This window comes from Nuphar pumila, chromosome 2 (assembly GCF_984573655.1).
Source record: "Nuphar pumila chromosome 2, dmNupPumi1.hap1.1, whole genome shotgun sequence".
Lineage (NCBI taxonomy): Eukaryota > Viridiplantae > Streptophyta > Magnoliopsida > Nymphaeales > Nymphaeaceae > Nuphar > Nuphar pumila.
This window is the reverse complement of record NC_143250.1, coordinates 70,549,543-70,566,576: the sequence shown is the minus strand read 5'-3', so window position 1 is coordinate 70,566,576 and position 17,034 is coordinate 70,549,543. Positions and strand designations below refer to the sequence as shown.

The 17,034-nt window shown below is 39.0% G+C and overlaps 2 protein-coding genes across 4 annotated transcripts in view; one reads left to right on the top strand and one right to left on the bottom strand.

Annotated features, from left to right (window-relative positions):
• Positions 1–5,056: 5,056 nt before the first annotated feature.
• Positions 5,057–15,610, bottom strand: LOC149845725 (phosphatidylinositol N-acetylglucosaminyltransferase subunit C-like). The gene is made up of 2 exons (XM_089995945.1): positions 15,525–15,610; positions 5,057–6,103 (listed from the first exon to the last, which is right to left on the bottom strand). Exon 2 carries the CDS (start codon positions 6,021–6,023, stop codon positions 5,118–5,120), a length of 906 nt encoding a protein of 301 aa, XP_089852071.1. The 5' UTR covers positions 6,024–6,103; positions 15,525–15,610; the 3' UTR covers positions 5,057–5,117.
• A 144-nt stretch (positions 15,611–15,754) lies between these two features.
• LOC149845724 (methyltransferase) overlaps positions 15,755–17,034 on the top strand; it is a 134,533-nt gene continuing 133,253 nt past the window's right edge. Inside the window, exons 1-2 of one of the 3 annotated variants that reach the window (XR_016430216.1) lie at positions 15,755–15,917; positions 16,001–16,066. Coding sequence is in view for 2 of the 3 variants with exons in the window: in XM_089995942.1 (XP_089852068.1) it covers positions 15,838–15,917; positions 16,001–16,066 (146 nt within the window). In the remaining variant the exon portion in view is untranslated. The remainder of the gene's footprint in view (positions 15,918–16,000; positions 16,067–17,034) is intronic. The other 2 variants (XM_089995942.1, XM_089995944.1) reach the window with 2 other exon arrangements.

The following is a 17,034-nucleotide window of genomic DNA, read 5'->3' as shown; positions in this document are numbered from 1 at the left end:
TTGGCTTTACGGATACGTCTACTCCCCTATTTGAAACTGTAAGGTCAAGTCTTTTGCCAATTCAATGAAATGTGTTCTTTTAAAAAAAAATTGAGAGTGCCTCACCTCTTTCCTCATTTTCATAAAGTACTTTCTCAATGTCATTTTCCCAAACAATCACCATTGTTAGTATTTGACCGAATATAAATCAAATCCTCACCAGCTCATAAACCGACTTTTTTTATGACAAGGAACCCTTGCCAATAAGTGGGTCACCAACACCAAAGTCCCTACATAGCCCACCAATTAAAGGCAGCTGCACATCTTGTGGGAGTTGAACCTGGGATAAAGAGGCAAACTTACATCTTCTTACAATGCTCAAGTAGGGGTGGCAAATTCTGACACGACCCGCCAACCCGCCTCTTAGGCGGGTTCGGGTTGGGCTTAAGCCAACCCGTTTAATAAACGGGTCGACCCGCGTAACCCGTTTATTAAACAGGTCGGGTTCGGGTTGGGGGTATGCCAACCCGGCTGACCCGTTTAATAAACAGGTTAGGCGGGTGGGTCAACCCGCCAACCGGACCCGCCAACCCGTCTGCCAACCCGCCAACCCGACTCGCCAACCCGACCCATCCACCCGACCCGCCAACCTGACCCGCGAACCTGAAAACCCGTTTACCCGACCCAACCCATTTATTAAATGGGTTGGCGGGTCGTGCCGGGTTACCCGTTTATTAAACGGGTCGGGTTCGTGTTTGCCACAGCCGACCCGTTTAATAAACGGGTCGGGTTCGGGTTGAGGTATGCTGACCCGCCAACCCGCCAACCCGCCAACCGACCCGATTGCCACCCCTATGCTCAAGTGCCTGGGGCTGGGAGGGGCATGAGAAACATGGCCAAGTGCAGTAACTTCAAAGTTTTTAAACTGCTTAGATTTCCATGAACTTAACCGTGCCTATGTGCCACCAAACATGTGATTGTCAAAAGTAGGGGCTCTTTGAAGTTTCTAGTAAAAGCAAGGGCATATTATTGTTGCTTGAAGCAAACCAACCTGGTAGAGAAGAATTGCACAAGTGCCCACTTTTAAGACCCACAAAATTTCAGAAATTTTAAAAAGAAATTTTGTGTTCAATGCAAAATTTTTTATTTTCCTTGTTTAATTGAACTTTGTGAATGATTTATGTTAAATTCTTAACTTAGGTACAGTTGGCAATTAATGGTTAATTGATAATTAAATTAAGAAATTTAATTAATTAGCAATTTAGTATAATTTATTGGTTGAATAAATTAAGTTGGTAGCTAATTATCCTGTTAAATTATAATTAACTATGCAAGTTAATTAAACTATGGTTAATAAGAAATTAATACTAAGTACTAAATAAATAAAGTTAATTTGACTTATTGGGTTTGGATTAGACCCAATTGGGTTTGGATCAGACCCAATTGGATTTGGATCCAATTGAGGGTCCAATGGAAAGTTGTATGGGAGTTTCAAAAATGATAATAATACATAAAAACATGAATAAAGATTCAATAAATAAATAAAAGAAATAAAATATTAAATTATTTAGTTAGCTTTTAGTTGGGATTGGACCAACTAACTCACAAGGGGTTGGGGCGATTTTTCATGAGGATGTCATTTGGGAAACATATGAGAGGGGTGGAACCCAAGGGTCCTTCTCTCATTAGGATCCCAAGATAGTTCTAAAAGGACCTTTCTCTCCTTCTCCAAGGCTAAACACAAAATGAAATTCATTTTCTAAGGCTTTTTTCAATGTTTTTATTTTGATGAAAATTGAAAAGTGATTTTTAGTTTTTGAGAAAGGACATCATTGAAAAAAAACAAATTTTGAGAGGAGGGCTTGACTTTATCTCAGGTCATCATCTCCCTCAATCTCTCAACCACTCATCTCACCCAAGCCCTAACTTACTCTATAAAGAGTCTCCAAAAAGTTGAAGGAGCTCATAATTCCCTCAAGAATTTTCGAAAATCCCTCTTCTCTCTCTTTTCTCGACCTTCATTGGTGTATGATTGGGTACAGATTGGGACTTAAGTAATTTAATCCCTTGTTTCCCCCCAATGTATAATTATCAGATTATGATAAACCGGTAAAATTAGCTTACTTTGCCCCCTTATAATGCAATACAACTCCCTCTTCTTGGTGCCCTTTCTCTTCCCTCTTCACTGTTCTTAATCAACTTCTACACTGCACAAGAGGATAAACTGACATCTAATTAGAGCTCTTCAACGTGTAAAACTTATCAAAACTTTGCTCTATGATATCTGATCACTCCATTTTCCCCTCCGTACCCTTGTTGACATGTGTATCCCCGTGTCGACACACGTAGACAGTTTACCCTGAAATGCCATTTTACCCTCAGTACAAAGAAGTTTGTATTTAATTTATAATTTATAATTATATTTTTAGTTTATAACTTTATATTTTCAGTATATAATATATACTTTAGATATAACATATATACTTAGATTATATTCAGTTTATTTTGGATTTATTTTGTATTTGTGTGATATATATATATATATATATATATATATATATATATATATATATATATATATATATATATATATATATATATATATAGCCGTGTCCCTGTACCCATAATTTTTGAAATTACTGTGCCGTACCCGTACCCAGGTGACATAGGTTCTGTTTGTAGGAGCTGCAGGTTCCACCTGACTTTATCTGGTGATAAATTTGCTTACTCTCCTCACTAGTTGGGTCAAGTAAATGTTTTAACTAAAGATTTAATGAAAACCTCCTGGGCCCTTTTGCTTACTTCTCTAAGAAGCTATGCATTTATGTATCCTAATTCTACAATGGCCCTTGTTTTAGGGAAACAAGGATTAAGTGGATGGCATGTTCTCTTGGACCCCTAACAATAACATCTCACAATAGATATTTAAAAAAAAGATAGAATGTTGGTTCTAGACCTCTAAATGGGGAGAAAAGAATTTGGACAAGGAGTAAGCCCAGCTGAACTGGTTTTCAATTTTTTTTATGAAAACACAGTGTAACAGAAGCCTAGACTAAAAGGAAGAATTTACCTGCAAAGAATTCAGTGTAGCCAACGAGGTAGACCACCGAGTAACTATCCTGCTGAGTGGTGTCAGTTATAGGACGAATTGATACATCAGACTGTGAGAATAAGTTCAAGTAAAAGAATAAGGTAATAACTCCTCTGCAAAATAGATTCAAACATTAAGATATTTAAGTATATGCCTAATGGGCCTCATTTAATGGAGGACATAAAGCTACTTTTAGTACATAAAGCTTCATGCTCAGAGAGGTTGGCACCTGCTAAACAATCCAAATTTTGCAGTCTACCATTCAGGAAGATGGTGAGAGGCATACCCCCCCCCCCCCCCCCCCCCACACACACACACCACCACCATTTTTTTTTGTGGGGGCGGGGAACAGGAGGCAGACTTTATTGTTAAATCGATAAAAGAGATTTTCTGTGATGACATTTTTAACACATACATTGTGGGCTGACACACAAAGGCGTTTTAAGTTGAGATGCAGCTGAATCTTTCATTGAAAAAGCATTGCAACACCACGAAGCAACATCTTCATTGACCTCACTCTTTTCAGTATCAATGTTCTCAAGTTCATCTCACCTAGCCTCTCTCATGCTGGCGTCCTTGATTTTGGAGGCAAAAATGATATGGTCATCATGAACGATGTTTTATCCAATTATAATCCCTTCTCTCATCCGGCCACTACGTGGATGATATCCACGTTACCGCGACACAGCACTTAGGCTGCCGTACCGTGTCAACACGTGTTGACATGGGTACTGGTACTTGGACACGGCATTTGCCATGTCCTATATTATATTATATATTTTTTATATATAATATATATTTTAGATATATAATATATATTTAACCGTATCCCATACCCACATTTTTTGGAATTACAGTGTCATACCCTCCGTACCTGTACCCAAGTAACAGGTCCACAGGTAAAGGGACATGATATACACCATTTTTGTGCAAATTTCTAATAAAAATAGTATACAAAGAGACACGACACAAGGGCAAGTTGAAGAATCCCTGTGACATATCACCTCAACAACTTCTCTATATGTTTGGAAAATATGCTCCTAAATTGCTTGCTGTCAGCTGCAAATTTACAAAAGCTTCTCTTTTTTTTCCAAGATTTTCCTTCATCTTCTCGTTAGGTCCAAGAATGCTCCTGATTTGATACAAGCAGAATGACATCATGAAACTTGACCTTTTTCTAATCTATCTTGGTATCCTGGGTCAACACATTCTACTCTTTCAGTTAAATTCTTATCGCAAATTTCAGCTCAATGCCCTAGGCAACCAAATCCAGAAAATAGCAAAGATGGACGACAAGATCAGAAAAAGATTAGTAGTAACACACAGCAGATGCAAAACTAGATAACGCATTAGGAATAAAAGGGAACGCTTAAACTCGAGAAGTACAAAAGAACTATTCAATAGATTACTTAGCTAACAAACAATAGTAAGATGAAGTTGACGGATATATCAGGTATGTTGATAACTCGTGCATGTCAACGCTAGGTTTCTTTGACCTATGATCTCTTCAACTCATCCAACCTCTATTAGAAATTTAGCAGTTGATTTTGCATCTCATGCAAACCATACGCTTGCTCACCTTTGGTATCTACTTTCGAGAAAAGCTCAACTTTGGAGAAATAAAAATTCAATTACTACTGTCTTTTTTCATTTTGCATGTCATTTATACTTTGCATCTCATGCAAACCATACGCTTGCTCACCTTTGGTATCTACTTTCGAGAAAAGCTCAACTTTGGAGAAATAAAAATTCAATTACTACTGTCTTTTTTCATTTTGCATGTCATTTATACTAGCCGCTAGTATAATATGAGGCAGTTGTAGGGGAGATAAGAACTGCTCCTTGTAGGAGCACATCGCCTCTTTGACAAAAACTTCAGTGGAAAATGAAGAATCATATACAAAAACACGGTCTTGCACAAATATGGTGTTCAAATAAGCTCATAAGTTTTCTAGTGAGACAAGAAGAAAATGAATAAAAGGGACATTAGCGGGCAAACAATTAGATTTCATTGATTGACATATAAGAAAAAATTACATGATAGAGCTTATTCAGTTATATCAAAACAAAGCTTGGCCTCATCCCAAGGGCCATTTATTTCAAATTTGTACTCCTGTATCCTAATAAGCCAAAAAGGACATACAACTGTAATGAACAACAATAAACCCAGAAACAGAGCAAACAGGGAATGGTGCAAGGGAAAAAGAATACCCAGTGTTACACAAGTCAAGATGAAAGAAAAACATAAGTGAACTTTGATAGAGTACTTCTTAATGCAATACATGACCAGTGGGGCAAAAAGAAAAATTTGTAAAGAGAAGAGCATTATGGAAAATACATGATGTCTTGAAGGAAGGCGAGAAGCAATAAGAACAGATGCAACTATAGATGCATTTAGGGAGATATTGCTGGTTAATGTTGGATTTTTCAAAGCCCCAGGTGGTCTAATTGTCGAGCCGGAGTAATCATGCAAAAAGAGATGAATAACAAGCAGGAAAACAGTAAGTGCCCAGATGGAGTCTGAACTGATGGATCTCGTAAGTGTGCAATAAAGAGGGGCTAACACATACAAACCACTGATGAAGTAAGTAATGTTCAGGAGGTAATGGAGAAGAAGACTAATAGAAAGTTTGGTTTCCGTTAAAACAAGAACCAGGAAGCCCATTCCAAGAAGAATGGCATTCAGCAGGTGGAGTGTCCTTCCATCTATTCTGGCTGCTAATGTATATGTCCAGACACAGACCACAAGAACTACAATGCAGAGATACTGAGAGATGGAAATTGAGTCCAGCATCACTTTCACCATATCTCTCTTTACAACATTGGCATTCATGACCATATCTTCAAGGAAAGACTCATCTGTGTAATTGTCATCATACCCAGCTTGCATGCCTCCATAAGCCGCTTTTTTCCATCTGGGTCGAGATGGTGTGTCTAACGTTTTGCTCTGCATAAGTTACACAACCCAGGAAAAACTTACTTTCTGATGAATACACTCCTCCCAAGTCACTAGCTAGAAGTTGCCCCTAAAGCCTGCCATTATTAATGTCATTGAAGGTCAAATTTTAAGAAAAAGAATCATAATACAAAATATAAATAAATGAGACGAAGATCATGAAAGCAAACCAACCTATGCCACATGGTTTCCAGTGCAGGTGGCGATGGATTTGGCATGGCAATTTCAAAAAGCATGGGTGTAGGGATGCGGCTAAATATACATAGATGACATAATGAAATAAAAGCTATATATATATATATATATATATATATATATATATATATATATATATATATATATATATATATATATATATATATATACAAACTGAAGTATATGCCTTGATGTGCCACTTATGGGCAAGAGAACATTTAGAGGATATGACCTCTTATGGGTCAATACACGAAAACACGAGAAAGAGCCACTAAGGGCTGAGAACACTCATAAAAATAATGGATATTATTGGCGAATAATCCCTTAGAGAATGCTTACAAGAGAGATGGGTCTCACCCCTTTATATATAAGAAGAGAGGCTCTACGGAGCCGTTGGGACCTACCCAACGGATAAAATTCTAGCCGTTGTGTAGGGTCCAACGACTCTCTACCCATTTCTCAAAAAGCCCCTCAAGGCTAGGAAGAAATACAAAAAATTAAATAATAAAAATAAAAAGAATAAAAATGAAAATACAATTATTTTGAATATACATGTGAAAAGACTAAAATGTCCTTGAACAATATCTAACTCTATCCAACAGTCAAACAAAGCAACGGAATAAGACAAGCATAGATAACAATGCTCGTAATACATATAGATATCATTAAATGGTTTAGTCCATCGGCAAGTAACTACATTAATCGTAAGGTGCAAGTCATTGCATCACAAGCAATTTATAAGCTACACATGATAAACAATCATACGACAACAGTTATAACACAATATGTAAGCAACTTATAAGACAAGCGGCTACATCAGTCCTAGTTGCAACCAGTTCGTAGATTACGAGTTGTATACAATCACATCAATCATAAGAGACGCAAACCAACAAGTGCTACATTATAATAAACACCAAGCAGTTCGACCAAGGGGTAAAGCAAGTCTAATGCTAATATGTAGCAACTAGCATAATGCTATTATTATAAGCATTTAACTAGTATGAGAAGGTAGTTATTACTTAGCAAAGAACTGCGTAAGCAGTTTAACCAATTAGAGTAATGCATCGACAAACGTGCATAGCTCAACGAGTAGCATACTGAACTACCGAGCCAGCAAGCAATCAATTCACGTCACAACACGCATATCTCATAATCATATGCGTAGGTTACATTTTGTTCTCATTATTAGCTGACCATTGTGGGGTACGCACAAGGCAAAAAACATAGAAACAACTGAGATCGATTCGGGGGTCCATTATGCTATGTATTTTATGCTACCCCGAATAACTGACTGAGTCCACTCCTAAGGAGACGGCCAATGACAAAGAGAGTAAGTCTCCAAAGGCATTCAAAGGCTTATTGATGCATCTGAACTTTTGCATAAGTGGCTATCTTTGTAGCATTTCTCCTAACCTCCGATGAAATCGGGTCGTTTACCCGTGACTGTCATTAATGGCATGTCCATAAGAGTTTTGTACCATCCATTCTCTCTCTTGATAAATCATGTCAAACGGGCACGACGGGGGTTTTTTAACCGCCGTCCTATTCTACATGCTCTGGTCTTTTGACCCACTCGAGCATCTTGCCTGTGAAGGCGCATAATTATCATTATGTGAATTACACGCGACATTGCGCGTTCGAGGCAACCACACACCTCTCATCCTACTCACCGCAGTACACAAACACACCTGTTCAAAAGTACAACCATGATGAGAGGAGTAAGGATTTCTCACAGGAAATCCCTCAACACGTCTGCTTTACAGAAGCCTATAGGGAAATCATTCGGGTTTCCACTTATCATGCTCAGGTCCTTTAGACAGTCACGAGCCTCTCACCTATTGGGCGAATATCAGCATTACATGATTACCTTAAAGCGTCAATACACGTTTCGAGGTGAATACAGACCTCTCATCCTGCTCTTTGTAGTCCAAACATATCGTATATGACTAAGAGTACGACTACAAGGGGAGGAGCATGGATTTCTCAAAAGAAATCCATTAACTACAATCTCGCAAAAGAAAGAAGTGCGCCAACTTTCTTAGTTTGACCAAAAAGCCTAAAAACTAGGTCTCGCATCAGAGGTGGTGTAGCGCCGATCTAGCGATGGCGCAAGCTCCTCAATAGAACTCTCGCCCCCCTCATGCACATGCTTCTAAACAGGGTTAGCCGAGTCGTATCAGATACACGAACTGAAGTTGTAACACATTTCTCCCAAATACATCGATTTGAGAGATTCAACCGCTATCTCGCAAAAAGGCTTTCGAAATCTGCTTTACAAAGCTATACATTTTTGAAAATAGGTTTGCACCTAAAAACCATCATTTTTGGAGAACCGAAGTGCATAAGTGTGCGTCGTGACTTTTAAAACAAATAAGTGAAACAGTATACACTATACACTCGAAGCTGCACTCAGGAAGTGCAAGCTGACAAGAGGCAAACCCGTGCACATTATAGTGTAATGGCAAATCGATGAGCAAAACTCGATGTGTGAAGCTGCACCTCGAGCGTAAAACACACAAGCTACACACGAAGTATGAAATCATACATCGACTATCGAAACACACAAGCAAACAAATACAAAAGCAACTCTCGAGGTACGAAATCGTACCCTAACTAAGCAAGTACAAAAGGTGGCTCGCGAGGCACGAAGTCGTATCTCGATTAAACGATTAGCGTAAGCAAGTAAAAGAGCATACGATAGAGATAAGATCACAAGCAAGAGTAAAGCATATGTGCAAAGTGCGGCAACAACGTAAGGACAAAACAACATTAGCAAAAAGTGAGTGCGTAAGCAAGCTTGGGCACGTAAAGCATAATAACAACAAGAAAGTAACGTAAGAAAAGCACAAGTAAGAAGTAAAGCCATGGCACATAAAGCGCAAAGCAATCATAATATAAAAAGCCAGAAAAGAAAGAACAACATAACAAAGGACCAGGATTGCGTTTCTTCGAGTTAAAAAGGCATACACATATAAGTAAATGCCATGGCGTAAAGCGTGGAGCAACAAAAAACAAAAAGACAGAAAGAAAAGTAAGAGAACGTAAAAAAGGACCAGGATTGTGAAACCGCATCCTGGAAGTAAAGCAGGAACAAAAAAAGACTGCAAGTAAAAAGCCTGGGCATATATAATGCGGCGGCAAAGAAGAAAGTAAAATGCAGAAGGTAAAGAGGACAAGGATCGCGAAACCGCGCCCTTGAATTAAAAGACAATGTAAAGACAGAAATTAAAAGCCTGGGCACATATAGCGCGGCGGCAACAAAAAAAAGTGCAAGGAAAGTAAAGAGGACAAGGATCGCGAAACCGCGTCCTTGAGTTAAAAGACATACATATATATTTTATACGTATATATATATATATATCATCGTCCTCTTTCATTTTTAATTATCTTTCCTTATTTTAGCATTTATCCGTTCATTGTCCTTTACGCAAGAATCTCCTACCTTGAGGGGTTGCGGGTCCAGCATATGCCTGCAGCGTAGGTAAGCATGGGCTCAGACCACAGAGGGCGAGCAGGATCCACCGTTCAACCTGAGATGCTTAGAACGTTAGTAATATGCCATAATTCAAACAAGAAGCGGGTCTGGTAAGACATGCTGTGGTACCAGACCCCAAATACGATGGTCATCATCTCTATTAGTGACCGCATTTACTTCTCAAATTCCTCACCTGTTTTCGTAAGTCCTTATTCTCTCTCTCAAACATCTCGAACCTTGTGGTGGAGACTACCTTCTCTTTTGTGAGTTGTGTTCGCTCCTCATCGTGTACTATTACTGAGGTAATCATTGTTGTAGCCGAAGGAAGACAATGGACGTGTTTTCTATGCTGGGATGCGACATGAGGGACGCATTGGTTTCCAATATTCTCAATCTCCAGATTTCGATGCATGGGTTCCCAATATTTTTGGAAATAGTTGAGATCATATTGTCGTTCTTTATAATCATACGCTATGACACAAACAACTCCTTTGTTTCAGCTATCTAATTGTTTCCTATAGCATTCATGCCAATTCACGTTCCTGGCCCCACCACTATTCATCTTCCTTCTCACTTCCACATGTTTCTTTAGGATAGACTGTCCCAAGCCAGATTATAGGAGAACTTGACTACCATGCTGCAACTCAGCTTCATAATTGCTAAACAACCAAATATCGCGGTCAGACAATCTCGCACCTTCAGCAACAAGCTCTTGGTCCTCGTCCTCCCCATCTCCATACAATCTCCACACAACTTATACATTGGAGATTATGGTTTAGGTATAGACAATTATTTATGCTAATGAATGCTAAATATTAAAATTATTTATAATAACAAGTGCTAAATATATTACAACGACTGTTACTAAGAATACAAACTGTAAAACCCAGTTAAAAAAAAAAGAAAAAGAGAGATCGAACCCGGGTCGGGTCCAGACCCGACCCGGATCCACCCCGTGCCCAATCCCATTCGTTAAAAAATCACCAATATTACAAATCGTCGCAATATTTGGCTTCATAAGTAAACATCGTTGTAAAATTTAGCAAACTTAAGTACAAATCGAGATAACTTCATAAATACACATCGCTAGTGCTTTAAATGTATAAATCGTTGATGCTTCAAACTTATAAATCACAACCTTCATAAGTACATATCGTTGTCACATTTGACTTCATCGTAAACATTATTGCGTGATTTATTAAACTTAAGTACAAATCATGGTAGTTTCATTAAATCGTTACTGTTTCAAACATATAAGTCGTTGGTGCATCGAACGTACAAATCGCTAAATGTATAAATCGTTCATGCTTCAAACGTACAAATCGTTATAGAAATTTAGCCTTCATAAGTACATATCGTTGAAATGTTTGGCCTTCATAAGAACAAATCGTGCTAACTATTTTTCGATGCCTAGAAGGTGGATAGGTATAAATCGATTTGTTTCAGTATGAAAATAAGTGTTATTTAGCATGAAGACGACCACCCAGTTGTAAAATTTAGCATTCAGATTTACAAATCGATTTGTTTGCATAACGAAACCTTGGTAATCCGACAATGGAGAAAAAACACCCAGAAGGTAGATGCAACCGATGGGGGCAACAATGCTGTCACTGTGTAGATGACGACAAAGGATGCTCCGGCGGCAGTAGACGACGACAAAGGGTGCTTTGGCGGCAGGAAATGATGACAAAGGGTGCTCTGACGACAACAGACGACGACAAAGGGTGCTCCGGCGCAGATGACAGCAGCAGACGACGACAAAGGAGGGTTCGGTGGCAGCAGACGACGACAAAGGGTGTGTCGTCAAAGAGAGCTCCTGTTACAGCAGATGGTGTAAAAGTTTACTGCTTAGGGCGAAAATGGAATGTTTGGACTTTGAAGAGTTAACATCATTCTTGAACCGGCGTTTCACTTTTCTAGATGGAGGATCTCGAACCGTCGTTTCCCTTTTTTGAATGAAGGACATTTTTGTCCTTTTCTTGAACCAGCGTTTCATGGCAAGAATGGCTCGAACCGGCGTTTCACTTTTCTAGATGGACGATCTCGCACCGTCGTTTCAATTTTCTAGATGGAGGACATTTTTGTCCTTTTCTTGAATTGTCATTTCATGGCAAGAATGGCGGAAAAAGGTACTTAAGTCTTTGCAACCGCACCAGATTCCGATGCTAAGTGATGCCGACATACACAGGGATACGAGCTTTTATATGTGGCGCTCATTGGGACCCCGAACACGCACTGTAGCTAACGGTCGTCTTCCGGGGGGGACATATAACCTGCTTCGCTCAGAGTGAGCCTCTAGGGGTATGAGTCATCGTTTTGCGACTCAAGGAAAAAAGGCCCTCACCTTGAGGCAAGGAGTGCTTTTTAAGCCTTGATGCGCGCTTTCAATAACACTGGCTATAGCTCTACACATCCAACTTATTTTCATCCGATCATGATCATAGATCAAGTACACCAAGCTAAATCACTGAAATTAAACTGGGTCATGCAAAACAAGCTAAATCTTGTTTATTTGCTCACATTGAAAACGAACAAAGCAAGTTAAACTGGACCTACTTAGTCAACTCTTCTTGATTCTTTAGAATGACCTTCTGAATGAATCAAGAAAATCGGACAAAACTTTGATGACAATTCAAGCATGTTCAGGCTCAAATCGAACCTGCAAATGCAGACTTGTAACTGAAGAAAAGCGGCTTCTTTTTTTCTCTTTCATAAAAAAAGAGAAATAAATTAAGACAAAATTTTAATTTAGTTAATAAATTTAGTCTAAAGCCCACAAGGGCTCCACACAATTGGTAAGGGCAACTCGTGAACGTTACAAGTTGATGGGATGTCACGAATTCGAAGCCCATCGGTGTGTGTTCCTTGCTGGGAGGCTCAAGCTGGGTGTACTCTTGGTAGGCAAAGACTTAAAGTTTTACACCGATGAATTGTCTGAGTAAGACAGTTTTTTTATTATCTAATTAATTATAATAATAGTTTTATTCTAAAAAGTACTCTAGGATTAGACCTTAGGAACGTAAAAAGATTGGTGTTCAATTTTGAAGTGATTAATTGATTATTGCGTAATGAGAGTATTGCCAAAGTATGCTATGTGAAGGTTGATCCATCTCATCTGAGTTTCAGCACATCTCATAAGCCATCATAAACTATACAAGGTCGAATCGGGTACTGTAATAAATGGCTGGAGGCTTAGAGATCATCATAAGCTCATAAGCCCTCCACCGATTTATTTCGACCCCAAATCGGTTAAAAACTGTAAAAAAAAGAACAATTGAAAAACGAAAGAGAGAAAACGAAACCCTACTCTAATCAGCCCTCAGGCCTCTTGAATTTCCTTTCAATCCTTCATCGTCTCCCACTCTCCCTGCCTGGCTTCTTCTCCTGCTGCGCCAACCCACTACTCCTGCCTTCTGCCATGCCGATGAACAACGCCTGTAATGCCCCAAAATTTTAACCCAATTTTTTGAGGACTTTTTTTTATAATAGCGAAAACAAGAAATACTATAGGGTTAAGCATTTCAGAACATTACATTGGAAAGAAAACCCAACACATTTATTTCATTCCCTTTATCAATGAAAATCATCAGAGTTTTAAATGATATGAACAATTAAAAATTACAATAAACTCAAGCGATCCCTGGAACAGTAAATCCAAAATCTCAATCTGATGCCTCATCCTGCAGTCGCTCGTACTTTCGATTGTTCGCCTAAAACAGTAAATTTATAGGAAATTAGACTACAACTTTCTAAGTAGGAATTACTGTAATTTTTAATGCAGGTATATCATGAATCCAGTATGAGATGTAGGTGTCATGGGTGATTTTCAGCATATACATAAGCAAGTAAGCAGCAACAGAAATCAACGGTCATATACATGAGCAGGTAAACAGTTATGCAATAACAATAACTGAGCAGGTAAAGCATAGTATGCAACATTAATAAGCAAATGAGGTAGGTTATGCAACAACAATAACAATACCATGCATAACTTTCATGTAATAGTTCAATCATCCCGTATCTACCCATTTCAGGATTTCAGTTCATTACAATTTCAAAATATAAAGCATGCTGAAAGATTATGAAATTGTCTCTCTAGTAACTCCACTCACTGTGACACCTTACAATTCTAAGTGTTTATATTATCTTATCCCGCGGGTACACACGGGCCGAGGCAACCATCACAAAAGAGAACATTTAGGAGTATATTATTCAAGGTTGTTTTATTAACCCGAACATTCTAACTGATACTGAAATCCCAAGGGAGCGGTCAGTGACTGAGAGAACCACCCAAAGGCCAAAACCAAAACATGATGCATCCCTAACTTCTGCAGAAGAACAAAAAACTACCACCTAGGACACACTAGTAGTCTGGGTCCACCAACTCCGAATAATGGGGACCAACGAGTTACTTTAGCTCGAAAAAGTTAAACACATGTCTCTAGAGTTTTGTACCACCTACCCTCTCCAAGGTAAGCCGAAGAACTAAGTGGGTTAATCTTTTCATTTAATTAACTTTTCAAGGTATAGGGGCATTTTCCCAAACCTTCTACTGCCATATTAGTAGATTCCCAACCTTAGTCATGTTACTAAGGTATGACATATTCCGTCCCACTTTTTTTTTTCACAAACCCACTCAGAGTGCTCCAGTGCCTTTAAACCAGTCAAGCACAAAAGCCCCAGTGCCTTTAAACCAGTCGGCCACACAACATTTACGATTAAGTTTTTCTCTTTTTTTTTATTGCTATGGCACACACGCTAATATCCCAAGTACTCGCATCGGGTAATCCATTCATATTGCCGATTAGGCAAAGTATATATCCATATGTCACTAAGTGCACCATCAAATATTTGAAACCAACATACAACCTCCCACAACACAGATAAGATGCTACTTACAGGCAATTCAAATCATATATTACAGTCTAATCAATGATAACAGTAGCAGTTGCTAGAGCAGTATAAGATCCATTGCAGCCTAATCAAGGATCTCATATTCAAGTGTATATATAGATATATATAATTTTTTTTTTTTAAAGACCCATTCGTTTAACAGAAACTCATGGTATGTTTTAATAACTTAAACATACTCCATTTATGCTAACAGGAGCTACGTAAACATGCTGTGTGTATTGTGTAAATAAGACAGACACAAAAGAAGCCTGTTAAGTTTTACTAATTTAAAACAGACTCCAATTATGATAACAAGAGTTACTTACAGAATGCAATGCTATGTAATGTTAAATAAAACAGACTCCAGTAATCAGCCAACAGGTATTTAACAGATTCAATTCAAAATACAGAAATAAAAGAAATGCTATGAACTATAAAATGAAACAGACTCAAAGATCGGCTAACAGGCATTTTACATACATACGTCATGTGCATAAAGAAAAAAAAACAGACAGTATCGGCTAGTGCATTTTGCCTAGCCAACCCCGAATTCTAAAATTTTCGATCCCAATAACTGAAACCTCCCAATCAAGGACCGTTCCTTCATCAAGACTCAAAAAAAACAAAAACAGAACCTAGTTTATGCAACACAGTCGAGAATCGCCAGGTTGCCCGATACTACAGCTGGAGACCACCAGATTTCGGGGTTCAGAGTCGAAAATCCCCAAATCGGGGGTTAGCCAATCACCCCGAATCGGAAACCCCCAAATTCGTGGAGGCACCCGATACTCAGAATCGGAAGTAAACCCCCAGATCTGGGGTTACCCGATACATCCCACAGAAACCCCCAAATCATATAGGTTTGGGTTTTCTACATGGGGTTAATCAGTAAACTCCCACAACACGAATCGCCACAACCGGAAACCTCCACTCACCTGTCTGAGTTTTTCAGCGGTCAAGCCTCCCCTCTTGGTCTTCACCTCCCTCTCTGTCGCCTTTCGCATGCCGGCAGGGTTACCGTCGTCCTGCCTCTCTCTCTCTCGTAAGATCTAGCGTTTACAGTTTTTTAATTCTGTTTTTCTTATTTTTTCTGTTTTTTAATAAAAACAAATTTTAAATGTATCGATTCATAAACGATTCGATTCGAATCTTTGGTTCTTCTAAGAGACCGGTTCATTAGGTGAACCGGTTTTAATAACATTGAGTTTCCTCGTAGGCTCGCAGCAGCTGCGTCCAGAGAGAGAGAGAATGATGGAGGAGCGGCGGTGCAGCTTCTACCTCTCCAAGAAGAAACGTTTCTGTGCCAACGCGCCCCTCAAGGATTCCCAGTAAACCTACATCTCTCTTTATCATTGTGGTAAGAAATCGCTTCCTTTTATTATTTACTCAATGATTTGTTTTTTTTTTTCAGATTTTGCGGGAATCACAACCCTAAGACCAAAGATCTCAGGGTTCCTTGCCCAATCGATCCTTCTCAGTACGTTCTTCCCTTTCTTTGTTGCTTGCCGTTTTTCTCATTCTCCTTTTGCTACTTTTGCGATAGTGATGCTCTCTTTTCTTCTCCTGTTTTTTTTTTCCCTTCGTTTGGAGGCAGTTTTGCTGCTGCTATTGTAATTTGGGTAATTAGTGTTGGCGAAAATCACATTGGAGAATGGAACTTACCTGAAGCTTTCATGGTCGATCCGGTGGACGCTTCGAAATGCGTGGGTGGTTGCGTTCTCCTCAGCCAATCGACGCCCTCGATGAGCCCACACCATTAGGTCGAAAGGTGAGCAGGACCCTTGGACCCAGAGAGAGATCGCCTTGGTTTCCCTCATCAAGCTACCATGAATCTCCTTGTATAGTGGGAGATGAGTGGGGTCATGTTAGAATTCATTCACCACAGTTTAGTAGTTTAGTTGATGCAGAAGGATAAGAACGTAGACAAAAAGGGTGGCTGCAACAAGAGGGACGTCTTTCACACCTGGGAAGTTGTGCCCTACTTCATTATATATAATAAGTTTGGGTCAGGTCTTTTACATTAGATCCAGACCCGAAATAATAAACATAAAAAAACATACATACAGAGAGATCCTTATCTGAATACAATAAGACCAATACTAAACTACCGAAGTAAATACAATCTCAATACCTTCCTTCAAGTTGTGCATTATCCAGAACCATGGACAACTTGCCCTTTAAACTGGAGTAATCTCTTTGTCCTCCACCTTCTGTCGAATAAAATGTCGATCGATCTCTATATGTTTCGTTCAGTTATGATAAACAGGATTGAATGCAGTTTGTATTGCACTTTGATTATCACAGAAAAGTATAGTAGACATAATTCGTTCTCTTGTTTCAGTCAAAAGATGTCTCAGCCATGTAACTTCAACAGTAGCCGCTGCCATGGATCAATATTCAACCTTAGTACTGGAACGTGCAACTGCACGTTGCTTTTTACTGCTC